The sequence below is a fragment of the Phocoena phocoena genome, chromosome X (assembly GCF_963924675.1).
Source record: "Phocoena phocoena chromosome X, mPhoPho1.1, whole genome shotgun sequence".
Taxonomy (NCBI): domain Eukaryota; kingdom Metazoa; phylum Chordata; class Mammalia; order Artiodactyla; family Phocoenidae; genus Phocoena; species Phocoena phocoena.
Genome location: NC_089240.1, coordinates 124,660,159 through 124,684,831, shown reverse-complemented (window position 1 = coordinate 124,684,831; position 24,673 = coordinate 124,660,159). Strand labels below are relative to the sequence as shown.

The 24,673-nt window shown below is 44.0% G+C and overlaps 1 protein-coding gene across 1 annotated transcript in view; it reads right to left on the bottom strand.

The window, feature by feature from the left end:
- Window positions 1-24,673, bottom strand: part of AFF2 (ALF transcription elongation factor 2) — a 332,516-nt gene that overhangs the window by 72,285 nt on the left and 235,558 nt on the right. Inside the window, exon 9 of the mRNA XM_065900280.1 lies at window positions 12,472-12,509. Within this exon, the coding sequence (XP_065756352.1) occupies window positions 12,472-12,509 (38 nt within the window). The remainder of the gene's footprint in view (window positions 1-12,471; window positions 12,510-24,673) is intronic.

Below are 24,673 nucleotides of genomic sequence, written 5' to 3'. Positions count from 1 at the left end.
CTCCATACTGTTCTCCAGAGTGGCTCACCAGTTTACATTCCTACCAACAGTAAACACCGAGAACTTTTGAGCAACCCGGATTCCCGTGCAAATGGCACGATGAGAACTGTTCACCGTGATCATCTCGCATGGTCTTCCTAAATCATCGACGAAGGATTAGATTATGTGTGGGATGGTCTCTGGATCAGACACTCTTGTAACTCCTTGAAAATCATTCTCTCTACACGTGGTAGTTCCATTAACCAAATTATTTTGATCAACCAGAGCACTTCTTTCCCCAGGCCTCTCAAATAGCGAAAGAAGAAATATAACTTTTTTTTTTCAAACATAGCAATTTTGTTTTTACTATTCATTTGCTTCCTTATTCTTCTTTTGGGGAATCTGAGGTATACTGAAGATTTCTGTAGCAGTAAAAATTCTTTCAAGGATCAGATTTCGGAAGGCTTCACCATGTGCTTTCACTTGAAAGACAAATCCAATTCGGCATGAAGTTTCATTATGAAGAAACTGTTACATGTGATGACACTGGTTATTGAAAATGGAAATGAGGTGAGAGGAAGCTAACACCGATGTGTATGAGATTCTGCTTTCTTTGAATGACACAAAGAACTCAATATATCCAGTCAGCTCCGTTATGCCCACTGGGAACTGAGCTCCGGGGCTATTGCATAGGGCTGCTTCTTGATTGCTGGAAACGCAAGTATTAAGCCTTCTGTCAGGTACATCAGTAGTTAAAGAGCTTTGCGGGATTGCTGGATCCTGGGAATTGTTTTACTTTCCCTCTCTCGGTTAAAGTAATGATAGTAATAATCTGGGCACAAAATTCATAAAAGAAGGGTCCCAACCAGTCAGCACGGGCCGACATTTTGGCTTTTACACTTAACGTCTGAATTATTTTAAACCTAGAGGTAGGCATCGAGCCCATCACCTCTGATCAAGTTTTCTTGTGCTCTGATGAGCGGCCGTAAGCAGAGAGACTTTTAACAGCAACACAACAGGGGAATCGTCTCTCTCCTTCCTAGTGTAGGTTTTGCCTAAGAAGTTCAAGGGCTAAGATGCAGTATATACTTTGATGAGGGTCCACTCTGCTCTGTCTCCCACTCTTGTTCATAAAACTATCCTTTCTGTCTTTCCGTCCGTCCCCGCCAACTCTCCCATAACCATGAAGCAAATAAGCTTTTGAGTACCTTTTCTTCAGTCTCCAGAGTCAATGTCACCCCAAGGTTACCAGAGCCCCCTGATGTGTGGCTTCTACATCAGTTTTCTCCTTCCCTTCCTCTGTCCTGGAGGCTCAATGTATTCTGTCTACAGTATTCTCAGTTTGCACTTGGTGGAGTTTGGGAGCTGGGGTACATTTCTGAATTGGGGTCTCCTGTTTAGCTGTGCTGTCAAGATAACTCTGGATTCTTTCCATAATTAAAAAAGTCAACAAGCAGGCAATGACTGATGGATGAGCTCTGCCTGCAAAGGTAGTATGAGAGCTTCACTACTCAGTGTCACCATTCTCCCTCCATAATTCTGCCCTGTCATCCATCCAAGAGCTTCAACGTCCTAGATCTTTGTGCCAAATTGTTTTATGATCAACGTTTGAAGGGAGTCCTGCCGTGACGAGTAAAATATTTCATGAGTATGTTAAAAGCTAGAACTTGATTACTGACCTGTTAGTCAATAAGTCCCCCAAACAATTCAAAGTAAATTTCCCTAATCTGTCTTGTTCTTTCACCCTGCCTGAAGGATCGCTAATGAATGTGCTGGCTCAATGAACAGAAAGATTGGGAACTCACACAGCATCGGCCTGGATAACGTGCCATGGGCACCGGAAACCTGTTCATCCCATGCACAGGTTCCTCTGGAGTACGTTCCTCATCCAGAGATGATTTTCCAATGAAATCAGCCTCGATTTTTGCAAGCATAAGAGCAATCCCCGAGGGAGGAGATCAGGCAATTCAATTCTAGGAAATGCTGTATGAGGCAAAATGAACCCTGAAGCAGTGTTATTTCCTGAAACACGGTCTTGTTTTTTAGTTTCTTTCAGACACATCGATACCCAGTGAGAAATTTGGTTTTTAAACTCCGTCTACTGAGATGTGACCAAAGGATTTAATTACTTACATATTCATGAAAATAACATGAGATGAAAGGAGGTGTGGTTCGTTTTACTGCTGCAGTTACTGCCTGAAGCCTTGTGGCTTAAAGACCGGCTCCCTTAAAGAGAGAGCCGGGGCTACTGGTCAATGCGGACACTGACCAAAGGCTTCTTCGTGCTGTGACGGTGAAGTATGGGGGGAGGAGGAACCGGAGATCAGGAGCTTCTCGGACTCCCCAGCGCTGAGGAAGAGGGCGAGTGTGCATGTTTCGGCATCGGCTGCTGTGTGTCCTATCCTGCTAGTTTCTGAGCATCAAGATGGCCTTTCCAAAAAATAGGAACTACCACGTGTTGTCACCTGTTAACTGAATGCTCTGTTTCCTTGTCCTAGAGTGACAAAAATGTGCCTTCTGTCATTCTTGAGAATGCTTAATGACATCAAATGCAACTGCCCACGCCTAAGCCCCACCCACAGGGACGCTGACATCTTCCCCGCTCCCCCCACCGCATCTTCCCTTCAAAATCAAGAGCAGGACCATATCCTGAGTGGGAAGGCGGCTATAGACCGGAGGCATCAACTGAGACAGAAAATTGTAGCTCTATATAGACAGGACAGGTCACTTTAAAATGCCTCAGAGTTAAGCCCATATGGAATCTTGACTCCTTTAAAGGAAAGCTTGGTTCCTTTCTAGGAAAAGTTATAACTCAGGTGAGGGCTAACAAGGAGAGTGCAAAATCAGGCTTCCTCTAAGATTAAACTCATATTCATGCTGAACTATGAGAGTGGAACTTCAAAGTCATGTCCTTAGACACCTGCACTCATTCATTCAACACATACTGAGCTCCTACTGTATGCCAGGGACTGTCTGAGGTACTGAGGTTATAGCAGTGAATAACAAAGTTCTCCCTCATATGGACCTGACATTCTCATGGAAGGTGATGCTTCAAACCTTAGACAGATGATAGCTAAAGAGATCGATCTGACAGAGAGACAGACAGATGGATAGATAGGGTATGCTAACAATTGCTAAAGAGGAAGAATAAAGGGGACGGGGAGTGTATATGCGGGAAAGGCTGCTATTTTGCACAGGGTGGGTGTCCAACGCTCCTGCGCTTGTTTTACAAAGCCTTTGTAAATTTCCTCCTCAGGGCATTCACTATCCACAAGAGAAAATCACTAATATTTTGAAACAACATTACATTGATTGTCTTGATTACCCACTTTTTCAACATCCATGACTCTAAATCACTCACTGTCCTGGACTAGTTAGTTTTCAAAAGTTAAACCCCAATTCAAAGGTCTACCACCCATCACTAAGGACCAGCAGAAGAACCTCACACATGCGTGATGGAACTTCCCAAGAGGATCTCCCAAAAGCCTCTGGGCCGGCAATGCTCAGCTCCGTTATTGCAGGGCGGCCCTCATTTGGGTAGATTTAAAAACACATAGCATTTTCTAGTTGCATCACATGTGAAAACAGACGTTTCTGTAGTGCTAGGAAATAGTAGGGTCTCCTGCTTCTTTTAAACATCCTCCTCTACAGTCTTGTTTCAATCACATCAAATCTAGTTTTGGAAGTAGGTGGGGTTTAAATTATATACGAATGCATATACGTGTGTAGAGAGAGTATATACACGTCTACGCAGATCTCCAAAGCAAGTTTACCAGCTTGTCGAATTTGCTTAGTAAACCCTGGTATCATGATTTGAGGCCAGTTAACCTTTCACTTAGCCAATGTGGGTAGTAATACACATCTCCAGCTGGTGGTAGAGAAATGAATAAAGTGTGCTTCTCCACGGAGATGCTATTATTAGCAGATTCCTGGCCACTCCCACTTATAGGGCTTGATAACGCGGACACCAGTGGGTGTGGATGAGCCTCTTGGCTGCCCCGGGCTTGCCCTGCCAGTAACTCACAGGGCTGCCATGGAGTTAGACAGCCATTCACTCCCTGAAGCTGCTAACAAAATAAGCAAAAATCCAGAGTTTTCTGAAATATTTTCCCTAACTACGTGGACCCCGCTTGTGGGAACGTGGGGGTTAAGAGAAGAAGGAAAGCAGTCAAAATATTAGGGTGTGTTGGGCTTCCCTGGTGGCGCAGTGGTTGGGAGTCCGCCTGCCGATGCGGGGGACACGGGTTCGTGCCCCGGTCCGGGAGGATCCCACATGCCGCGGAGCGGCTGGGCCCGTGAGCCATGGCCGCTGAGCCTGCGCGTCCGGAGCCTGTGCTCCGCAACGGGAGAGGCCACAACAGTGAGAGGCCCGCGTACCGCAAAAAAAAAAAAAAAAAAAATTAGAGTGTGGCTAGGACAGGGAAATGGATACTGAGGAAAAGATCTGCAACGTCATCGGCAACAATTCTATCTTGGATTTAAATTACCTCGGAGCATGAGGGTAGATGGATGCACAGAGTATACAAATGTGTGTGCATGTAAAAACTGGATTATAACGACACATGATCTACCGCCATGCTACAAATTCTACAAATGGAAACATTTTCCTGTGGAAGAATGATTTACCTTTTTTTTTTTTTTTTAATGTTGACTCTCCAGATAACTGCTGTTGGTTTAGGCAAAAGCTTTAATAAAGCAGAAACTATTTGTTTCCTATTTCAGTCCCTGGCCAAAGTCTCCTGTTCTCAGTCTCCCTAAACTAGTGGTCAGCGAAATAACTTATGACCCCAGGCTTCTGACTTTGAACATGGTCTGCAGTAGATGGAGGATGGATTTAGCGTTTGGAGCCCCGTGCATAGTTACCAGGGGGGCCATGCATCATTTCTCCAGAAATAAAAATAGCCCTACTGTGCTTACCTTTGTGGATGATAAAAATACATTCAGAAAGAATCTGTATGTCTGTGGAACGAATTCAGAAAACGAAGCTAGAATAACAGTGTTATGTGTCATGCCTACCGAAAATAGTATCTTAGCGTAGCCTAGATGTTTGAATAACGTGAAAGGTACTGTAGTATGAAAATTAAAATTTTTCAAATGTAAGAAACGATCAAGGGTTGGTAAAGCCACAAGGGGACAGCTGGAGGCTCAGAGGCGCCCTGCAGGAGCGAGAGTTACATAAAAGTCCACAGAGAAGGATTAGCCAGAGGTAATCAGAAAGGATTTGATGTCTATTTCCCCACAGACCTTTTTTAGAGGGTGCCTTATAATCCATCCCTACGTCGCACCTTTAACTTTCCGGAACAAAAGAATCCTGTTTAGGCCCGAGTCTTTGGTGGTGTGTCGCTTCCAGTAAGCTTGGTATTTCCTGCTCCTGTGAAAAACGCCTCTTCTCCTTAGCTGCCTCGACCTCCCAGATATTGCTCACAACACGCACGTGGCTGTCCTCTCGTCGTGCCTTTTGAAAGTGTTGTTCTCTTTTGAATGGCTTCATCCCCACTGTTCACTGGGGCCCCTGCTGAGCTAGGGAGAGCCCCCTCCAAGCAGCTGCTCGATCCTGCATCCCAGCCACAGAAGATGCTGCGTACGCTTCAATCACAGAGTCCGTAGGGCGTGATGTGTCCGTTTCCTCCCAGAGCGTGCCAACTTTCAGGGCAGAAGCTTTCCCTAACTCCTCTGCCTTTCAATGGAGCCTGGCACACAGTAGGTGCACAAATCATGTTGGTTAAAAGAACACATGACATGACTTCTGGGAATTTCGAGCAGATCAGCCATGTGATTCTGAGTTTTCAACAGTTTTCTGAAAGATCGCTGAATGGTAATGTTAAAATAAAATTCTAGGTGTAACTCATATATCAGAAACTCAGTTCACTTGTGTGCATGGATTAAACAAAGTCGTCCATTTTTGTTTAAGCAGCAGATGCTAATACGAAGAACAGAGTTAGAAAGTAACACGCGACTGAATGAAGTACAGGATAAAAAGAGGTGTTTTCAAAATGTTGCTTAAAATGTGGCTGAATTTCCTTTAAAATGGTTTAATTGCACCTTTGCTGGCTTGCTTGAGGCCGCTCTGCTCCACCAATAACTGAGTGCTTTCTATTTCCATTTTATCATCATGGTTCTTAGTGTTAATTGACCACCTAAAGAAGAAAGGTTCTCATCAAGCCTTTAGAAAGATGAGTGGTGATAATGAGACACCAACATGCTGGAAGTTTTGAAGAAACTCTTCCTTATAAAGTTAACATAATCGAAGTTGGCCTAATTGTTAAAGTGCCTGCAACTGTGTGGATTCATTACTTTTTGAAGCATTCGTTGTCATATTCTCAGAAACCAAACTGTCACCAAGGTTAGATAATAAGACTTTTAAAGCCAACAACAAATTTATAGGCACTGAAAGTGACCATGTGTGTCCTAAGAGGTGAGGAGAACATGGCAGCAGGTTCAAAGTGGAAAGAGTTGCTGGAATCTCAGGGTTCTGGGCAGTCCACTCTCTAGGTCTCAGTTGTCTCCTCCGAGATTCCCTAGATGATGCTACTCCAATCACCAAGGAAAAGGAGGGTGTCCAGAAATCTGGGCAAGTTTCATTAGCTACGAATATGACTGCTAGGACCTTCTGCCTCCAATTATAGCTTTCTGGACGACATAGAGAGCACATTTTATTTTACGTAGCTGTTTAAAAAGAGGTTTTATTGTTATCTTTCCTTTAACTACCTTTAAAATGGCCAGAGCCGATTAGAGGGTGACTATGCTTTAGCTGACATCGTAGAGAGCACACGGATGACTGCTGGCTTCAGGGATCTCATTCAGAGGGACCTAACCCTAAACGTCCCCTCCCCTCATTGAGAACTGCTCCTCAGGACACCCACAACTGATAAAAATCATCGACAGTGTGACACAGTAAAAGATACAGGAGACAGTCTATCATTTCAGACATGGGGGATTTCTTTCCTTCCCGTGGTGGACTTTTTCAATCATCTGCTCACCTCGAATACTCTTGTTAGAGACTGGACACCAATTAATAGGTCCTAGGTTTCTCAAACCACCTACGGAGGCCAGGCCTCCATGTGGTCCTCTATTTTGCATAGAGCGGAGCATCCGATTCTGTATCCCATGAACCACTGTGCTGGATAAAGGTGCCCTCTGGTCCAACACATTTGGGAAACCTTGGGTAGGACAAAGGTAAGTTGGTCTCTTTCTACAGGACCTCTCTGAGCCTGCATTATTCGCAGGGTGCTCCAGGAAAGGGCTGGCACAGTGTCTGCCGAAGCTCCGTGGTGCTGGAGCCTTTTGTTCCAAAAGGAGACAGTCCCACAAGACTCGGCAGAACACAGTACAGAATCCATGGCCTTATCGTTCTGAGAGGACATGGAGATTGCAGGGATGCGCTGCGTGTCTGTGATGCGCATGTGTCCACAAGCACCAAAGAGATACGGACTCCAACCACAAATCACCTTTGGTCACAGGGGTCATCTAAAAGGCTCAACCCAACATCCCTGGAGCCATGCTAATCTATCTAACGTATTTCTTTAAAACTTTAGTGATGTGGCGTGTCCCCCATTTCATGAATGCACGAGGCAGAAATTATGGGGAAAGGCACTGTGTGTGCATGTGTGTGTATAAACGCATATATCATATATGCAATGTTTATAACGTATGGGCTGGTACGCATCTACATCAAACTTTAACATCAAGTATTTCCTCAAAGAAGCATCATTATAAAACAGAATTTGAAGCTTTGGTTTACGTTTAAGAGGTGGAAGAACCATATAAATAATCTAGCTGAGGTGTGTAGCAAGGAAGGAACATATCCGATTTCACACCACAAGCTAGTGTTAGGTTCAGGACTAGACCCCAGGTCCATGGGCTCTTTGTTTACGTTTAATAACTAGTGGACTAACTGACGACTCACAGTAACAAGGTAGAGGTCTTCAATGTTATCCGACTCTACCAAGCTCACTTCTTTTATGTGGATAAGCTCCGAGGGCCCTAGGCCACCATTTCTTCCGAGCCTCAGTTTCCAGCCGGTGCTTTCACGGTCTGCTACCTCAGCACCAGTGTCTCAAGCCAGCAGCCTCTGAAGTCCTGGCCCTAACGTCTCTTCCTCCTCTCCCTCTCCCCCATCTTCTCCGATAGTACTAGAAGCACTTTCCATCCCGAGAGCTTCCCTTGTACCTTATCTGTCCCCACTTAACAAACGTATGTCTCTCTATCTTGTATTTAGTTCTTTACAAACCGATTTGATCTCTCCTCCTGGACTCTAAACTCCTCGAGGGTAAGACCCGTGTCAGATTTATTTTTAATTCCCTCAGCATCTATCACAGTTCCTGGAATACTGGAGATCCTCAATAAATATTCATTGGATGAATAATGCACAAACGTCGTGGTCAGGAAAATCTTTGTGGCTATTTGTCATTTTCAATAATGAAACCACCATATCTACAAGACGGATCAGTGCCTAAATAAAGCTGTAATCTAAGCAGAGCGGATTCGGATCCCGATTTGTGAAAGACAACCACCACGTTGCTTAACTTGTAAACGCGAGGAAGAATTCTACGCTTGGTAACTGCTTGCTGCCCACCCTTTCGATAACAGATGTCAACCTCGGTTAGATTCAACTCAACTTATTAGTGCATGGCTTTTAGCCAAAAGCAATTCACATTTGCAGAAGTGTACTATCACATATGTCTTAATAACAGAAATGTGTTTTTTTAAAAAAATGTATGTGATAAGTCACATATGGTAAAAGAAATCTGTACATCTCTCAGGCCTTGATGCCACAGAACGTTCATATACAAGCGAGAGTCTCTCTGACACATTAAAGAGGCACAATTTTGATTCTTATCCTCAGAGGTAATATTGAATGTTTCAAGGTAAAATCGTTAGTGTATCCAGGTACATTATGTGCTTACGTTCACTAAGCGTATATTTAATTTCTCCTTTGTATGGAGTGTAATCAATGTGTACCACCGTCTCCCTACGGTGATGAAAGAAGCTTACAACCATGAAGGTATTAAAAATAAATTAAACAAGTGGTTGAGAAATAGGGAGGGGGAAGGCGAACCTTTAGAGAAGAAAATATCCAAAGTACATAACATTGTGAATCGTTTACCCTCACTTGAATTGAAAGCTTAATTAGCCTTAGTTAGATCTTGGGAAGTAACAGAATTTTAGAAAGTGTATATGCCATTTGCAATACATCCATCCACACACAACTTGGAAGACTACCAACATGCTCTAGTTATGTGTTCACGGGTTTCTGAGGCATCACTGCTCCGTCAATGGACCTCATATCCATAACGATTTTCAATGATCCTGAATTCGGAATGGTCTCTGTGGTCCGAGTAAGGATTAGGTGATACCTCAGCCCCAGAAAGTCCTGAACACAAGATAAAGGGCTCAGTAAATACCTATTCAGTGTTTTGGAGGACAAAAAGAGAAAGGGCTCATAGTTTAACCTTCACTGTCATGGGAAAGTTTACATCTGCACCTTTTCCTACCTGACCAACCAGAGCAGGGGTCAGCAAACTTTTTCTGTAAGGGGCCAGATAGTAAATATTTTTGGTTTAGTGGTTTGTACAGTCTCAACTCTGCCACTGTAGCACAGAAGGAGCCACAGGCGATACTGAAACAAACGCGTGTAGCTGTGTGCCAATAAAACTTCTTTTACGGACACTGAAATTTGAATTTCGTATAATTTTCACATGTCATGTAATAGTCTTCTTTTGACTTTTTTCCCCAACCATTTGCCAAACTCTGCACCAGAGGATGACATCCAATCACACATAATGATCATCTTCGCCAATTTGTGTTCATACTTGAGTTGTAAATGATGCCTCCAGACCTCTACTATTCCAGCAAGGCTGTACACGCTTTTCGTTGTACGCCCAAACAATCACATGTTAATACTCATATACAAGATCAAGCCAATAACTGGTCAGAGGCAAAGCAGTTAGTATGAACCAGAGCGATGTAGGAACATTTTACACGTGGCATGAATCAGAAGAAGAGAATGGGCGCCTTGGTCAGTTACAACACACGAACCCTTTGGCCCCGACACTCTACTAGGGTAGGTACCAGTCTTATTAAGCCTCCAGGCCAGGTTCCTGAAAGGAGCGTTTTCTGGGATGTGTCCGATTTGTTGACTTGTGCATTCATTCAGAAAACACGTAACAAACGCTGACTCGGGATCGCAGTGCACTGTGTGTAACTGAAATTCTCTGGCAGACATCAGAAACGGAAAGAGGACCGCTGTACATAAAACTTTTCAAAACTTCGCTTCTGCTCTGCTGTCAGGCAGTTTAACTGAGCCGTGCTCTAAAATTCCTGTCCCTGAGCTGAGGTCTTGAAGAAGGCTGTCTTCTTAAAGTACCCAGATGGCTGTGGCTGGGCAACTGAGTTAGGCATCAGGTATTAGGTACCAAATGCAACAGGACACTCAAACTCACGCTGACAGAGGTATCTTATTTAATTGGAAGACAATTCTCAACACCTCCCAGTTGGTTGTGACTTAGGTTTGTTACTGGACAGATCTTCAAATATATTAAAGAGTAAAATATTGTTCCACATTCTATCAGTAACCCTTTGGCTCTTCTAGTTTTTCTGTTTTCTCGTTACAACATTCCTTAAAGTGCTAGACATTCGATACAGTCTGTACTGTGAATTAGCCAGAGCTCTTAAAAAATATAATTATCTGTAGGGTCGAATTCTCACAAGGAGCAGACAGAAAACCGGTCCCACTTCCAGGCCATCAGTACAATTTAACGAAGCCCCGCACACTGCCAACAGGCTGTCTTGTGCACGCAAAGGTGGAGGTTGGGACTCACTTCCTATCGAGAGGGCTTGAACTTGGAGATGTCTGTCCCACTGAGGACCAGATTTACACTCCGCCAGCCTCTGCCCCATCTCTTGTGACCCAGGGCACGCATCTGCCCGCGGGTGGACTGGAGGGAGGGGCGCGGTCAGACTACGGGAAAGAAGATCACTAATGGCCCACCCAGGGACTCAAGACCTGGCCTTGGCCTCATTAGCACCATCCTCTAATCCATGGAGCTTGCCTGCCATGGGCTGGCAGCAGAGAAGCCTTCCGGGCAAAGACAGAAAAGAAATCAGGCTGCAGAGAAGATTTCAACCGCAACCAAACAACCAGACCAAAATTCAGCTACTAAACATGCTCCCAGAGGACGACTATAGCATAATACATCTCCAGACCACAGATAGCCCTCCAGAGGCTACAGGAGGCTGATAAGGAATATTCCATGGCCTAAGAAAATTAAATTTAGAAACAAAGTACACAAAACCTTTTGGAAAAATGAATTGGAACTTGGATTTAATGGTGTGCTAAACACTACTACCCTGGTGACTTGGAAAAGTTAATTATTTTATAAAACACAAGCAGCCTTCTTGTCACTGGCATTAGCTGAACCATTCTCCCAGAAACTATTAAAAATCAATGCAGTCCCAACTAGATAACTGTATAACTAACCATATATATCCAACTCTATCAATAATAACATTAAATGTGAATGGATTTAACAATCCAGTCAAAAGGCAGAGACTGTAAGAAGGGGGGGGGGCGGAAAACAAGATTTGACTATATGCCATCTACAGGAGACACACTTTATATTAAAAGATACAGATTAAAAACAAATCAATGCACTCCCCATTTCTGCATTTGTTATCCACTCTAATGGAAGTCGGCTGACATAAGTTAACACCTAGTTCCTAGAGATGTGATACTACCAGACCTGTAGTAACCCGGCAAATAGAGCAGATCTTCCCTAGGCCACATGGCTGGTGGAACTGGTATGCATCATAACACTGCAATCAGATGTCACAAACCCAAATGACAAGACAGCCATCTTTAATTTGAAAGTCTCCCTTCTGGAAGAGACAGGCTGTCTAAGATGTGCTATATTTAAAAGAGCGCTGTGCGGCTTGTTTATAATTTAAGAGTGTCTCATAAAATGCCTTGGAAATAGCTCTCTGTTAGCTAGAAAAACCTTCAGTTAAATATATTTTTATGAGCTTTTCATTAACAGAGTAGCGAGGCCTTGATGCTGAGGTGCCAAACCTCCCCACGTGGCTGGAAATCACTTGGCATATTTTCAGCCATTTACGTCTCTGTCATAGGTCCAAGGTTTGCAATTAAAAATGTAATCTTTTTAGCATGTGCAAAACCCAAAGGCTTGAAGTACTCTGCATTGAATATGATTATAATAGTATTTGGCAGCTATTCATGGACGGCACATATTAATTTATGTAAACTGGGCATAACTTGGAGCACTTCCTCATCAGGACCACAGGAAAAATAAGAAAGCTGGTCCCTGCTCATTGGAGGGTTTTTTTTTTTCTGCTTGTTTTGTTTTTGTTTTTGTTTTTAAATTGTCATGAATAGAGATGAACTCAAAATCAAGGTCTCTTTTATGACCTTCTTTTTTCACATGCCTGGAGTACATTCAAATGAACACTTCCAACTAATAAAAAAAAATAACTTACTTTACAGGATTATTCTTAGATTTTGCCTTTTCAACAGCCTGTGAACAGAAGAAAAAAATGCCATTAGACAACATTAGCAGGCATAATCTTTGCAACTAGTTACCAAAACAATAAGCAATATAAAATGCTCTTCAGAAACATGAGGAGCTAACCAAGGCAGGCTGCTGGAGATAAGCAGACCGGAGACCCAGAAAGCAATTTTCCTCTCCCGGGGAGCATGGTTACCGGTCCAAGTGCAGCTTTCAGACACAGGCGGGCACTGCCAGGGCTGCCTGGGAAATTCAGCAGTGCCTGTGAGAGTGGGCCCTTAGGTTCATAACTGCATCCTCCTCTCTCCACTTTTCCTCCAATTTTTTTTTTTTTTAACCTGAGCCCTGTGCTTGTGGAAAACAGCGATCATTAAGAACTCCCCCATTCCCACTCCATCCTTTCACGTTCTGGAAAATGGCTAATTTCAAAGGACCACACTGCCATCCACATTCTGAGATAAGACTCAACTCCATCCTTCCTCATGACTCCCCTAAGTTTCCTGTATGGTTCTCCTTTCTATTTGGGCTGACCATCTGTTGATCACTAGAAAGGGACTGATGATTTATTGAGACCTTGTCTCCGTTGGGTGAAAGAAGACAGAGAATCTGGTTTACTGTTCCTTTTTGTGAGTGTATTTTGAGCTCAAATAAATTGAGAATGTATATCCACTGAGAAGAGACCAGGTCTTTAAAATGGACGTGTGAACTTTGTACATGCCTGACTTACGTCTGAAATTTTAGAATTAAAACTATAAGCTCTCTGTATCTGTCTGTATGTTTATATGTCCGCGATTCAGAAAAGTCTTTCCGTCTAATTATGTGAATATGTAATATTTTCCTACCTCCAGATAATACCAACCAATTAGATTTTAAATCCCTTACACTAAAGGAACTCATTGTGATTGGCTTAGAGATAAGTTAAGTATTCATATAATTGGCCATTCTCAATATTTCAGAAATATCTCATCTCCCTCCTCCGTGTGCACCTGCTTGGCTTATGACAGGGTGTGGAGGCAGACACAGAGGGAATGGTCATGGGCACAGCTGGGGATTTTTAGATCTCTGGTGGGAAGCCGTTTACCCTGCATTGCTCCTGCCCCCTGGCTGCACCTGCCCGGTGATAGAAAGGCCAAAGTATCCATTTCTAAAATCATTTTCATTAGCAGATACCACAAAAGGGCAAGGGCTGACCGATGGCTTGGATCAATTTCCTCCCGTGGAACCTTTAAGAAAGCACACACCAAATCATCGAAATGAGGAAATCTCTGGGCCTCTTGGCCTGTGTGCCTTAGATACGGAGCCTGGTCCCAGTTTATCGCTGAACCCATTGATCTGCGTACAGTCCATTTATCATTCATGAAAAGAGCTAGTGACCTTCGCAGTATATTAGAAGAAACAACTCAGATCATCTGTCAACAGCCCTCTTATTTCTGTTTCCCTCTCCACAGGGATTGCATCTCCTTCGATGCTTCTGGAATTAAAATGTTGCTAAGTAACACAGCTGGGGGCGCTGATGGCAGAATGGCTCCAGTCTATCAAACTGTTTAAGCACCTGGAGGGTTATAGTGAGGATTTCTTTTTCATACTTCTGTAGCATAATTATGTCATCAGAACCAAACTTGTACCCCGCCAAACTCTTTCAGGCTGTAGAAATAACATTCAGTACGGGGAGCGTTGAAGCAGCGGTTTGCCAACCTCAGGGCTCTTCAGACTCTTTTAAAAGGTATCCATTTGGAGACCTGTATATCTGTGAATCCTGGAGGTGGGCGAGGGCTGAGAGATGAAGAGAATCCTGCTATAAATCAGAAGGCAGAGGCAACCACTTGTAACAGAGACTATTTATAATCTAACACTGGACTTGACATCCTGAATGACCAAGGCATAAGCATACTGAACCTTTCTGTGCATAACAACTCAGTGCACTTGGAAGCAATTTGTTTGAAATCAATGAAATACTTCCCCAGTTTAGACATTAGTGTTGGAAATCCAAGTCCTTCTCTTCCATTAAGTCTCAGGTTCTGTTTCTAGATAAATACCCGTTAATATTTGGGCACTTCCTTTGGCTCGGTAGGCAAAAATCATTTTCTCACCATCTGTGGCTGAGGTCGAATTTTGGCAAGTATGGTGAGAAAGAGATGGAATGAGGTAACAGGTGAAAATGAGAAAACGAGGACTATGCGTCTGGCTGGCCCAGTCATCTCTCACAGGTGTTTAGGGTATGAATGCCTGAGCAGTCCCTTAAAGGATGCTGAAAGGAAGAGCCAGATGCCGGCAAGGAGTCGGGGAGAGACCTTGACCTTCACTACAGAAGCGCAGCCAGTCTGCACGCCCACGCTGCTCTTTTCTACCACCTTTTCTCCCCCAGTCCCGGAGGGTGGAATAGGATATGGCAGCGGGCTGAAGACAGGCCATAGTGGAAATCACGTGAATCTGCTTTTCCCAATCCCTTAAAATCCAAACAAATCTGTTCTTAAAGAAGACTTAGATTATCACAAAGTAATGGACATGGTGTTCCAGTGGTTTCCTCTGAAAGCGAGCTAGATGTGATGGGCTGAGCGTGCCACTGGCAGAAGACGGGGAGGAGAGAAATCAAAGTGACATTGCTTAACCTAGCTTTGATTCAGCGACATGTTTTCTGAAAAGTCTTCTCTGTGTGTCGGGACCGTCACTTAGACCCGGTTATTTTTCTCTAATCAGGAGGCACATAATCACGTTCAAGGCCAGTTTCTTAGAAACATATGTCTTTTTATACAGTACTATAGGAAAATAACTTCATTCAAATTAATTTTTTCTGGGTTGCTTGGATAGTGATGGAAAATAGGCTGAGAGGTTTTCTTTGGAGATTAACCCAGGATCATTCCAGAGTCCCCAGAGCTTTAGTGAGATGCTCTCAGGTCACCCTCCTGTGCACTCATCTCCAAATGAAATGGTTGCAGGGGGTGTCCGCCAGCCATGAGAAACGGCTCACCATTTGCGATCTCCACTTTCACTGTATTTTTTTTTTTTTTGCGGTACGCGGGCCTCTCACTGCTGTGGCCTCTCCCGTTGCGGAGCACAGGCTCCGGACGCGCAGGCTCAGCGGCCATGGCTCACGGGCCCAGCCGCTCCGCGGCATGTGAGATCCTCCCGGACCGGGGCACGAACCAGTGTCCCCTGCATCGGCAGGCGGACTCGCAACCGCTGCGCCACCAGGGAAGTCCTGACTTTGTTTTAAGCACGCTATAAGGAATTATTAAGAGACTTTGAAGAAAAGTTAAGTGAATTATTTGCATGCAAAATATATATGGCTTTAAGGTAAAAGAACGAGTCTAGAAAATATACAAGGAGAAAATTCCTCTTTTCCTTTTATACAAGTTCCAGATACATGTTCAAGAATGTGATATACCCTGCAAAAGGAGGGAACTCAAAATAAAATGATAGTGTGATCCACCAAGCATTAAGAGGGTTACATATTGGGATTACAGCTAATTTTGAGTTTAAAAACATACATTAAAGTAATTTAAACTGATTGGAAAATGGAGGCTAGATAGTTAACACTTATGCTGCTTTAATTTGTAATGTCTATATGCTTTTGAAAACCTATATTCTACTTATTTCGTGCCACGTTTCCCTAACACGATACTTATCTTGCCATCAAGGAAGTTCCAACATAAGATAGGAGGATAAAGGGACTTCTCTGGTGGCACGGTGGTTAAGAATCCACCTGCCAATGCAGGGGACACGGGTTCGAGCCCTGGTCCGGGAAGAGCCCACATGCCGCGGAGCGGCTAAGCCCGTGTGCCACAACTACTGAAGCCCACATGCCTAGAGCTGGTGCTCTGCAACAAGAGAAGCCACCGCGATGAGAAGCCCACGCACTGCAACGAAGACGCAACGCAGCCAAAAATAAATAAATAAATAAATATTTAAAAAGACGGGATGATAAAATAAATTAAGATGTTAAAAAACATACTCCAATAGGGTGCAACAAGATGCAACGGGCTATAGGTGGAAAGAGTGCTGTGCTAGAAATCCACAGACCTGGGTTCTGCTACCAGCTTCGCCATTTCGTATCATCGTGACGTTAGCGATGCGGCCAACGCCTGTGAGCCTCAGTTTCCTCATTTTAAAAATGCGGACCATCACTCCTGCCCTGTCTACATCAAGGGTGGTTGTGAGTAGCCGACATCGATGACAGTGCTCAAGAAACCGCAGCATGCTAAGCAAAAGAGTGCATCTTGAATGCGGCCGCACTCCGCGTAGGCGACAGCGCATACGTTTTTATTTTTACTGGACTACAGCTGATTTAGAATGCTGTGTTAGTTTGAGGTGTACAGCAAAGTGGTTCAGATACATATTATTTTCAAAATTTTCCATTACAGTTTATTATGGGATATTGAATATAGTTCCCTGTGCTATACAGTAGGTCCTCGTTGGTTACCTGTTTTATATATAGTAGTGTGTACCTGTTAATCCCAAACTCCTAATTTATCCCTCCCCCACCCCTTTCCCCCTTTGGTAACCGGGACTTATGGTGCATTTATACATTTTTATAGCCAGAGAGTCGATGGGCTTTCTCACCAGTGACCAGGCTGTAGTATCAAATCTATGCAGTTATTCCAACGAGGATTACAGAAGCCATTCAGTTCCTCTCTCCATATCAGAAGCAGTTCTGGGGTGAACAGAATGCTTCTGACTGTAAAGTCCTACTCGATGAAGACTCTGATGTGTTTAGATCCTGCCAGGCCTAGCCCGGCAGGAGAGAGGGCCCTCTACCCTCACACAGGCCTCTGTCCTGAACCTTCTTGGGACTGGTGTTGGTGGTAGAGAGGTCAGGACACCCGAGACTGTGGAGGCGCAAGTCCGCACGCCACTGCCCCTCACACTCTCTCCTCCTGCAAGGAAGCCTAGGAAGCATCGTTCTTTTCGCAGAGACTTCTTCGTCAGCCATCCCTCCTCTCACACCCACTCCATCCGCAGGGCTCTTTGCTTTTTCATCAACATTTGCCCCTGAGGTTGGGAAGCCCTGAGGATGCTACCCTCAGTGAACCTCCTCCATGATATGGCAGCTTGAGAAATTATATTCCCAGGGAGAAGACACTCATCTCGTTCCAAGGGGTGTTTACGAGCCAATTCTTGTCTCGTTACCGGCACTGTATTCTTCTTGGTATCCTGCAAAGCAGCAAATTTATTTCCTCAGGAGGGATGATGTGGCTAAGGACACGCTTAGAGTGGCTCACTCATTAAATCTAGCTTCCTAAAAAGAAGAAGGACCTTGTCTTTCTGTTACACGGAGAATCCTTTGGCTGCACCAAAGCTGAAGTGACTCAAGGGCCACAGTGAATTACATGAACCATCAAATGTAGTCATTGTGGGAAAATAGAAAGAAGGAAGGAAGGAAGGGAGGAAGGAAGGAAGGGAGGAAAGTGGCTCTCTATTGAGCCCCATCCTCCAGGGCAGACAGAACATCCTATTTCTTTAGGGAGAAAATGCTACAGATAAAGCGGAAACTTGCTAGTCATCTTCTATGTACTGATTGAACTTTTACAAAATTCTTCGGCAAGGTAATTCTGCCCCAGTGATTACATATCATGAACTGTTACTTTAGTCCAATAGACGAGTATACTATATTCATAAAAATATCTGGAGAATATTTTGGGGCTTTTAAGAAGCATGCCCTGAACATTTATATCCAGACTTATGACGCTACACCCCCCTGAGACTGACAGAAAACAAACTCAGTGCAACATGTTGGTCTGTTGAGACCATCAAAGTGAGCACTTAGGAGGCCTAGAGAGATTGGAGCCATGGACTCGTTTTACAAGGCTACGTAGTCAGGGACTGCTTTCCTCCGTAATCAATAATCATACTGTCGGTCAAGCATAAAATGCGATTCTATTATCACTGTTTTGCATGCCTTTTACATTTCCCGTTTTTTTCTTCCTGGCGTTCTACTAGCAGACACACCCAAACTGCATGTATACAATACATTTCTTGATAAAAAGTGAAAAGTCAATCATTCAGATAGTTTCAAATAACTGGATACTACGCATTATGGAAAGAAGACAGAAGAGCAATCGATTGCACCGGTTTTTGTATTTCTATGTTTTACCTTTAATTTTTCATGGGGCAACTCTGCGAGACACAGCCATACCTTCATTTAGTGGCGGGTACTGGTAAACTGCATTGATTGCTAAGTTCAGAAGAGAAACTCCTCTATTAACAAACGAACTCATCATTAGGGTATTCAGATGGTCGAAAATCAATACCACAGAATTGGTTAAATCAATTAAAGAGACATATCCTGAGAGCACTTGCACAAATATAAAAATGAGTTGCTTAATTACAGCATTTAAATAGATTTCACTGGAATGAGTAAAACATCAAGAGGCTTATATCCTACGGGCGGAGGTATCGGCTGGCAGCACGCACGCACACCCAGGATTGCAGCTTCACAGGAGAAAATGTCACTCAGCATTTTGCAACACCTGGATGCCTGCCTGAATTTCTGACAATCTCTAGGAAGACACTTCCCACTATGTTTAACCCTCTGGTGGATGAGTGCCCAGGAGGGAACACGGAAACATCCTGTATTTGAATCTTGAACCTGAAAGAAGCAAAAACACCTTCCCTAGCTTTAGAGTATTGGGCTTCTCCGATTTTAATTTAATTCATCGTTTTCGATGCATACGTGATGTAGGCGTGTGCTAGACACCATGGGGGCAGGATTAAAATTTTGACAGGCAGAGACGGGAGGAAATTTGTTCCAGGTGTCCGGCACCTGATAGTCACTTAATAAACATGGGCTGGGTAAAAGAATCGGGGCTGATTGTAGAGTCTGAGAGGCCTGAGCACTGCTCCGGGGATGAGAGAGCGCCGGCGGGTCCCCAGCTCAGAGAAGAGAAGAGAAGAGAAGAGAAGAGAAGAGAAGAGGCCTCTGGAGGAAAAGCTGGGCTCCAGGACCGTGTGCATCTGGATCCATCCTGCAACTACCCACGAGGCTCGAATTCACGCCCCAACGAGGAGGGAGTACGGAGCGGTCCAGACGGTCCATTTCCATCGTGCTTTCCGGCAGAAGGCTGTGCCCCCTCCTCACCCTTCCTGCAGCTATGGTCTTGCTGGAGACTTACTACTTCTCACTGGGACCACAGCCACTGCCTCTCCTTTGGGCCGCTGGTCTCTCTAGTGTTACCCCATTTTATGCTCCCTTTGATCATGAATCCCCCATAGCTTCCCCAGGCTCATTGAATTCCTGATCAACTTCACCCAACCTGCCGCTCAAGACCCTACCAAGGCCAGTTGAATACGGGCCTCATAGGGGGTCCTACTTGTCCCCGCACGTGTAGGAGTTTTCTGAGTGTCTGGCCCCGAGATGCTGTGATAACAGGACTCAGAAGTGCCTGCGTTCCATTAAGGCTTGCTCCCTCTAGGCTGACTCTTTTGCTGGATACAGAACCCTTTAGCAAGATGCATTTGTCAACTGGTGATTTTGTTTATAACCAAGGCTTTGATATATTGTAACTTAATGAAAATGAACTGTCTTTGGTGGAGAAGCACGTTTCACTCCTAAGAATCACCTGTCGACACTAATCATTCTCTAAGTGGAGTAAATATGGAGACACGAGGCAGAGCAGCTCAGCACTGGCTTAGTTATTCTGCCCATTAGAAGGGCCAAGGTAAGTGGCACTCAGTTATTCTGTTCCCCTGGGGCTTGTGGATTTGAAAATTCAATTTTCTTTCCCCCAGCCAATCCGAGCCTTCTTGCCTCTGGTACTAGGGAGGCACCCCTCACAAGATGACACGTGTCCTTTGCTGGGAGATGATAAAGACCTAATAGAGGCTCTCTCTCTACTATGTGCAACGAGGAAAACGGGAGGAGTATTCTTAGTGCATAGTAGGTACCCAATAATCTAAGTATGCCAAAACCTACATGGGAGTGACTACTGATGACGTACCTTCAGTAACAGCATACTAGTGTGTTCAGGCTTTCCGTCCCTTTAGAGCATATTATACTCTGGCCAAGGATGCTACATGCATTTTTATCATCAATCTGTATCAGAAAACCCAGTAATCCTTCCACCCTCGTTTCTCCTTTATTCTCACACTATGACTATACTCACAACATTCTGACACCAGATGTGTGTGGGGTCTTCCCACACCAAGCAAATTTCTGCAACGCCAGCTAGGTGCCTGCCATTTAACTCAATTCTGACACTGTCCACCTGGAGAGAGCATCACATCCCACTGGTTAAGGGCTCAGTCCCACAGAACTGCCTCCGCCCACTTCAGATGCCAGTCTCAAGCCCAAGTTGTCACCTATGCTTCTGATCAATCGGCTTATACATCAGAGGTTCCAACAGCCCCCCTGGAAGCTCCACGAACCCCATACATGCTGCGTAAAGAATGGGAGGGTGGGCTTGGGAATGCCAAGCTTCCACTCATGGCTTGGTCTTTCTGGTGACCAGCCGGCCCGCATCCAGGAGCCCACCAAGAGTCACCTCATTAGGACAAAAGACACTCCTGTCACCCAGGAAATTCCAGGGGATTTAGGACCCTGGGTCAGGAACCAGGGTCAAAGACCAAATACTAGAACAAAAGAGGCGCCTACTGCTTTTATTACTGAGGAAATTACGAGGGATTTAGGAGCTCTGTGCTGGGAACCAGGGCCAGAGACCAATGTGTATATTCTCTGTTATTTCACAATACAACTGACTTCTCTGTGCCTCAGTGCCCTTGTTGGCAAAATTAGGCAGCTGGAGTAAAGACTCTCTGTGGTCATTTTAAGGTCTGGTAGTCTATGTTTTGATACACACACAAGTATTTCAGCATATATATATATATATATATACACACACACACACACACACACACACATAATATATATACATATACGATTCAGGGATAAATATGGAACCCCCATTGTGGAGTCAACCTCCATTAGCAAGAAATAAGATCTATTAGCAAGTTTATAAATGTTTATATCTAATGTTCCGAAGACTCCTGTGAGATACTGCATGATACGTGCGTTATGCCATGCCATATGTTTTGGAAAGGTCTGCTGCTTTTATCTGCCCACCCACTTGAATTTTGAACCTTTAACCTAGGACTGCTAGCTAATCTCAAATTTGGATACCTGTTCTGTGTGCTTACAATGCTTCTGCTCTTTGCTCTTGCTAAATCAACAGAAATAAGTAAATACATCTGCTTAAGAAGAAGACAGATTCTGCTTTCCATTCGTGACAAGATCCTTGGGTGTTTGCAGCCTACCTGATAGATTTTCCAGCAGATGGCAGACATTTGGGGAACAGAATAAAGCATTCCTAGGCCCTAAACCAAAGCCCCAGAACATTTTTCCAAGCCAGCATCTAAATTTCAAAATCTTACATTTTCAGTTTGGCAAAGAGTTTTATTACTGGAGACATTCGTACTGCTCTAACAGATGCTAGAACCCTGATTGAACTCAAAACGTGGACACCTCCAATAAACTTAGGTACACGTGGTACACTGCCTGGGGGTTGTTAGCTGATGACTAAGACAGAACCTCCAGGCTGCAGCCATGGATTTGGGACCCAAACTGGGGCAATGAAGGGGCTTAAGGAAAAGAGCAAGCTTGGACCAAAGACAGAGTGGGCATGGGAGTGGCGAGAGGAAGGATGCTGTCCAGCCATTTCCTGCAGCCCAGAGGTAGCGACAAGGGTAACACGGTGATACCTGTTCTTTCCAGCACTTTGATTCCAATTGACTTAATGATTCCCAGCTTCCCAGAGGTGGCTGCTACTCCCCCTACCACCCTCTGCACAGCGCCGGATATGTGCCGTGTGCTCTCTGTAGACAAAAGGCTGTGGTCACCCCTGTCCTACTGGAGAGTTATCGTTTCTCAAAGAACAAATTGTACACATTTTTGTTTCCACTTGGACCTTGGGGCAAGCAGCACATCCTCGCCAACCTGTGATTTAAGGCCACGGTGAGAAAGTGTTACACTAAGCAGAACAGCCATTGGGTTTGCGATGGAAATGCTCATAGATGGACACTTCCTAAGTGGTAGTGGCTGTTAGTCAGTATCCGGTCATCAGCAGTGACGGACATGACACGTGTGCAAACGCTGTGCTCCTCTGCATCTGTGTGCTCAAAGCATTTTACGAAGATTACAATAAAAAGGCAATCTACGGAGATTACGAGTCAAAATATTTGGCACTAAAAGAAGACCTAATTACAATGAAAAAATTCAGCAAGCAGGTTTCTAAACAGTCACAGACTTGCCTGGAGCATATTAAAAATCACATCATACAAGCCCTAAGCAATTTCTTATTAATCTAGTCTCTATGCTAATACAGCCAAATGGAAAACACAATCTTGGGACTCTGAAGGCCAATGTTATTCTATTAACCTTATATGTTATCCTATTTACTTTCCTGTCTTTAATGAATAAATTAAAATATCCATACGGATTTTATTCTGCTACCTTCTGCAGCCTTCACAGCCCAAACGCCATCACATTTTGTGGGGCATTTCTATGAAAGGCAATGGCAGATAAACTGTTTACATTAAAAGACTCTATCAAAGTTATTTCGCACCCGGTTTCATCCTAATCCATCTGCTGTTTCTACAGCCCTGACGGGCTGACCTCTCTTGCTGTGGGTGCTATATTGATATCATTACGGAAGAGGCCTTCCCCAGCCTTTCTGCTGATAACAAAGTAAATGGAAACGTAGAGAAACCTTGGGGAGGTAACAACTTGTTCAGCGCGATGAGAGAAGAACTGTGGCTAAAAAATAGGAAGCGTTATAGCAGGGAAGAGTATCTGTCGTCACACGAATGAATTCACTGTAGCGCATCAGGGGCCAGCTGAGAGCAGCAGTAAAATGTATTGCCCCCCTTTTCATTAGCAAACTTTAAACAGAAAAGTGGGCTTGAATTTCACTTAGCCACTAGGTTTGGAAAGTTCAGTATGCATCCCAGGTACAAGGAACACATCCCAAAGCTGCCAGCATGTTCAGATTTTCTGCTACCATGTGATTCATTTCATATGCAATTATCAGATAACAACCTAGCCAGTGAGCCGGTCCCACAATAAGAACAAAAACAAATAAACAAAAATGAATCAAGTACAAAACCCGAATCAAGAACCTGGATTAAAAGCTCGAAGACAATATTTTTCTGTAAATGTTCACAGGCTTGAGGGGCAGCTCTGCTACTAGCATCTAGTTGAAAAGTCCACACGTCCCCAGTAACATGCTTTGAATTAAGTACCACATTTCTAAGGGCAATCCCTTGGCAGAAAAAGAAAGAAGATTGGCTTAAATAAAATTGGGTACATCGGAGCTACTTACGATAATGTGTCCAGACACAACTCATTAGAATGTCTTTGTGCTCGAAGCAAACTGAAATTGTCCCGCTCTGTTTTTAAAGCACCCACACACCACTCCAAGCTTTATCTATATAGAGTCCTTTAGCTGAGCCTGGTCACTAATTGAGCATTTCCAGCCATAGTGCCCGTTTTCGGAATTTCTAACTGGGCTAAATGAAGTCACCGAAGGTTTCAGTTTCATTCATATTAATCGTAAGATGGTATTAATATCAGAATTCCCTAAAGGTCGTTTCTAACAATACCTATTTCTTTTATGGCCTTTGTAATGCTAAAGTCTGATGCTGCTAATGCCAGTCCGAGACGATCAGGGCATGGGAGAGCCGTGTCCGGATCTAACCCAGCTTCAAAACCCAGGCATCACAGACCGTCCTGCTGCCAGAGTATAACAGACATTACATGCTTCAAGCTGCGTAAATCAAACATCAGGATAACATGCAAGGAAACATCAAGGAGATGTTTACCTGGCTCTATGAATATGTACTGGAGGGGGCTCTGGAGTTGGGCCACCACACATTCTAGAAGCCTTTGGAATAGGTCAAATTGTGGATAGGTTAAAACTTCAAAGATGGCAATTTTAATAAACCTGTCAATACAATTTCGTTGTTAAAAAAAATTTGTGACTGGTTCGGCTACTCATATTGAAAGAGAAGCACCAGGTCTGTATCTTTAGATCTTTCACTGGACTGAAAACACAGCATCAATAACTGCTTCTCAGCTGTAAATGAAAATTGATTCCAGGTTTAACCCCTCATTTTCAGGAGTTCTTTCAATCCCGAGAAACATAAGAAGAAAAATGGACCAAAAGGAAAACTGCAGGTTCAGTGGT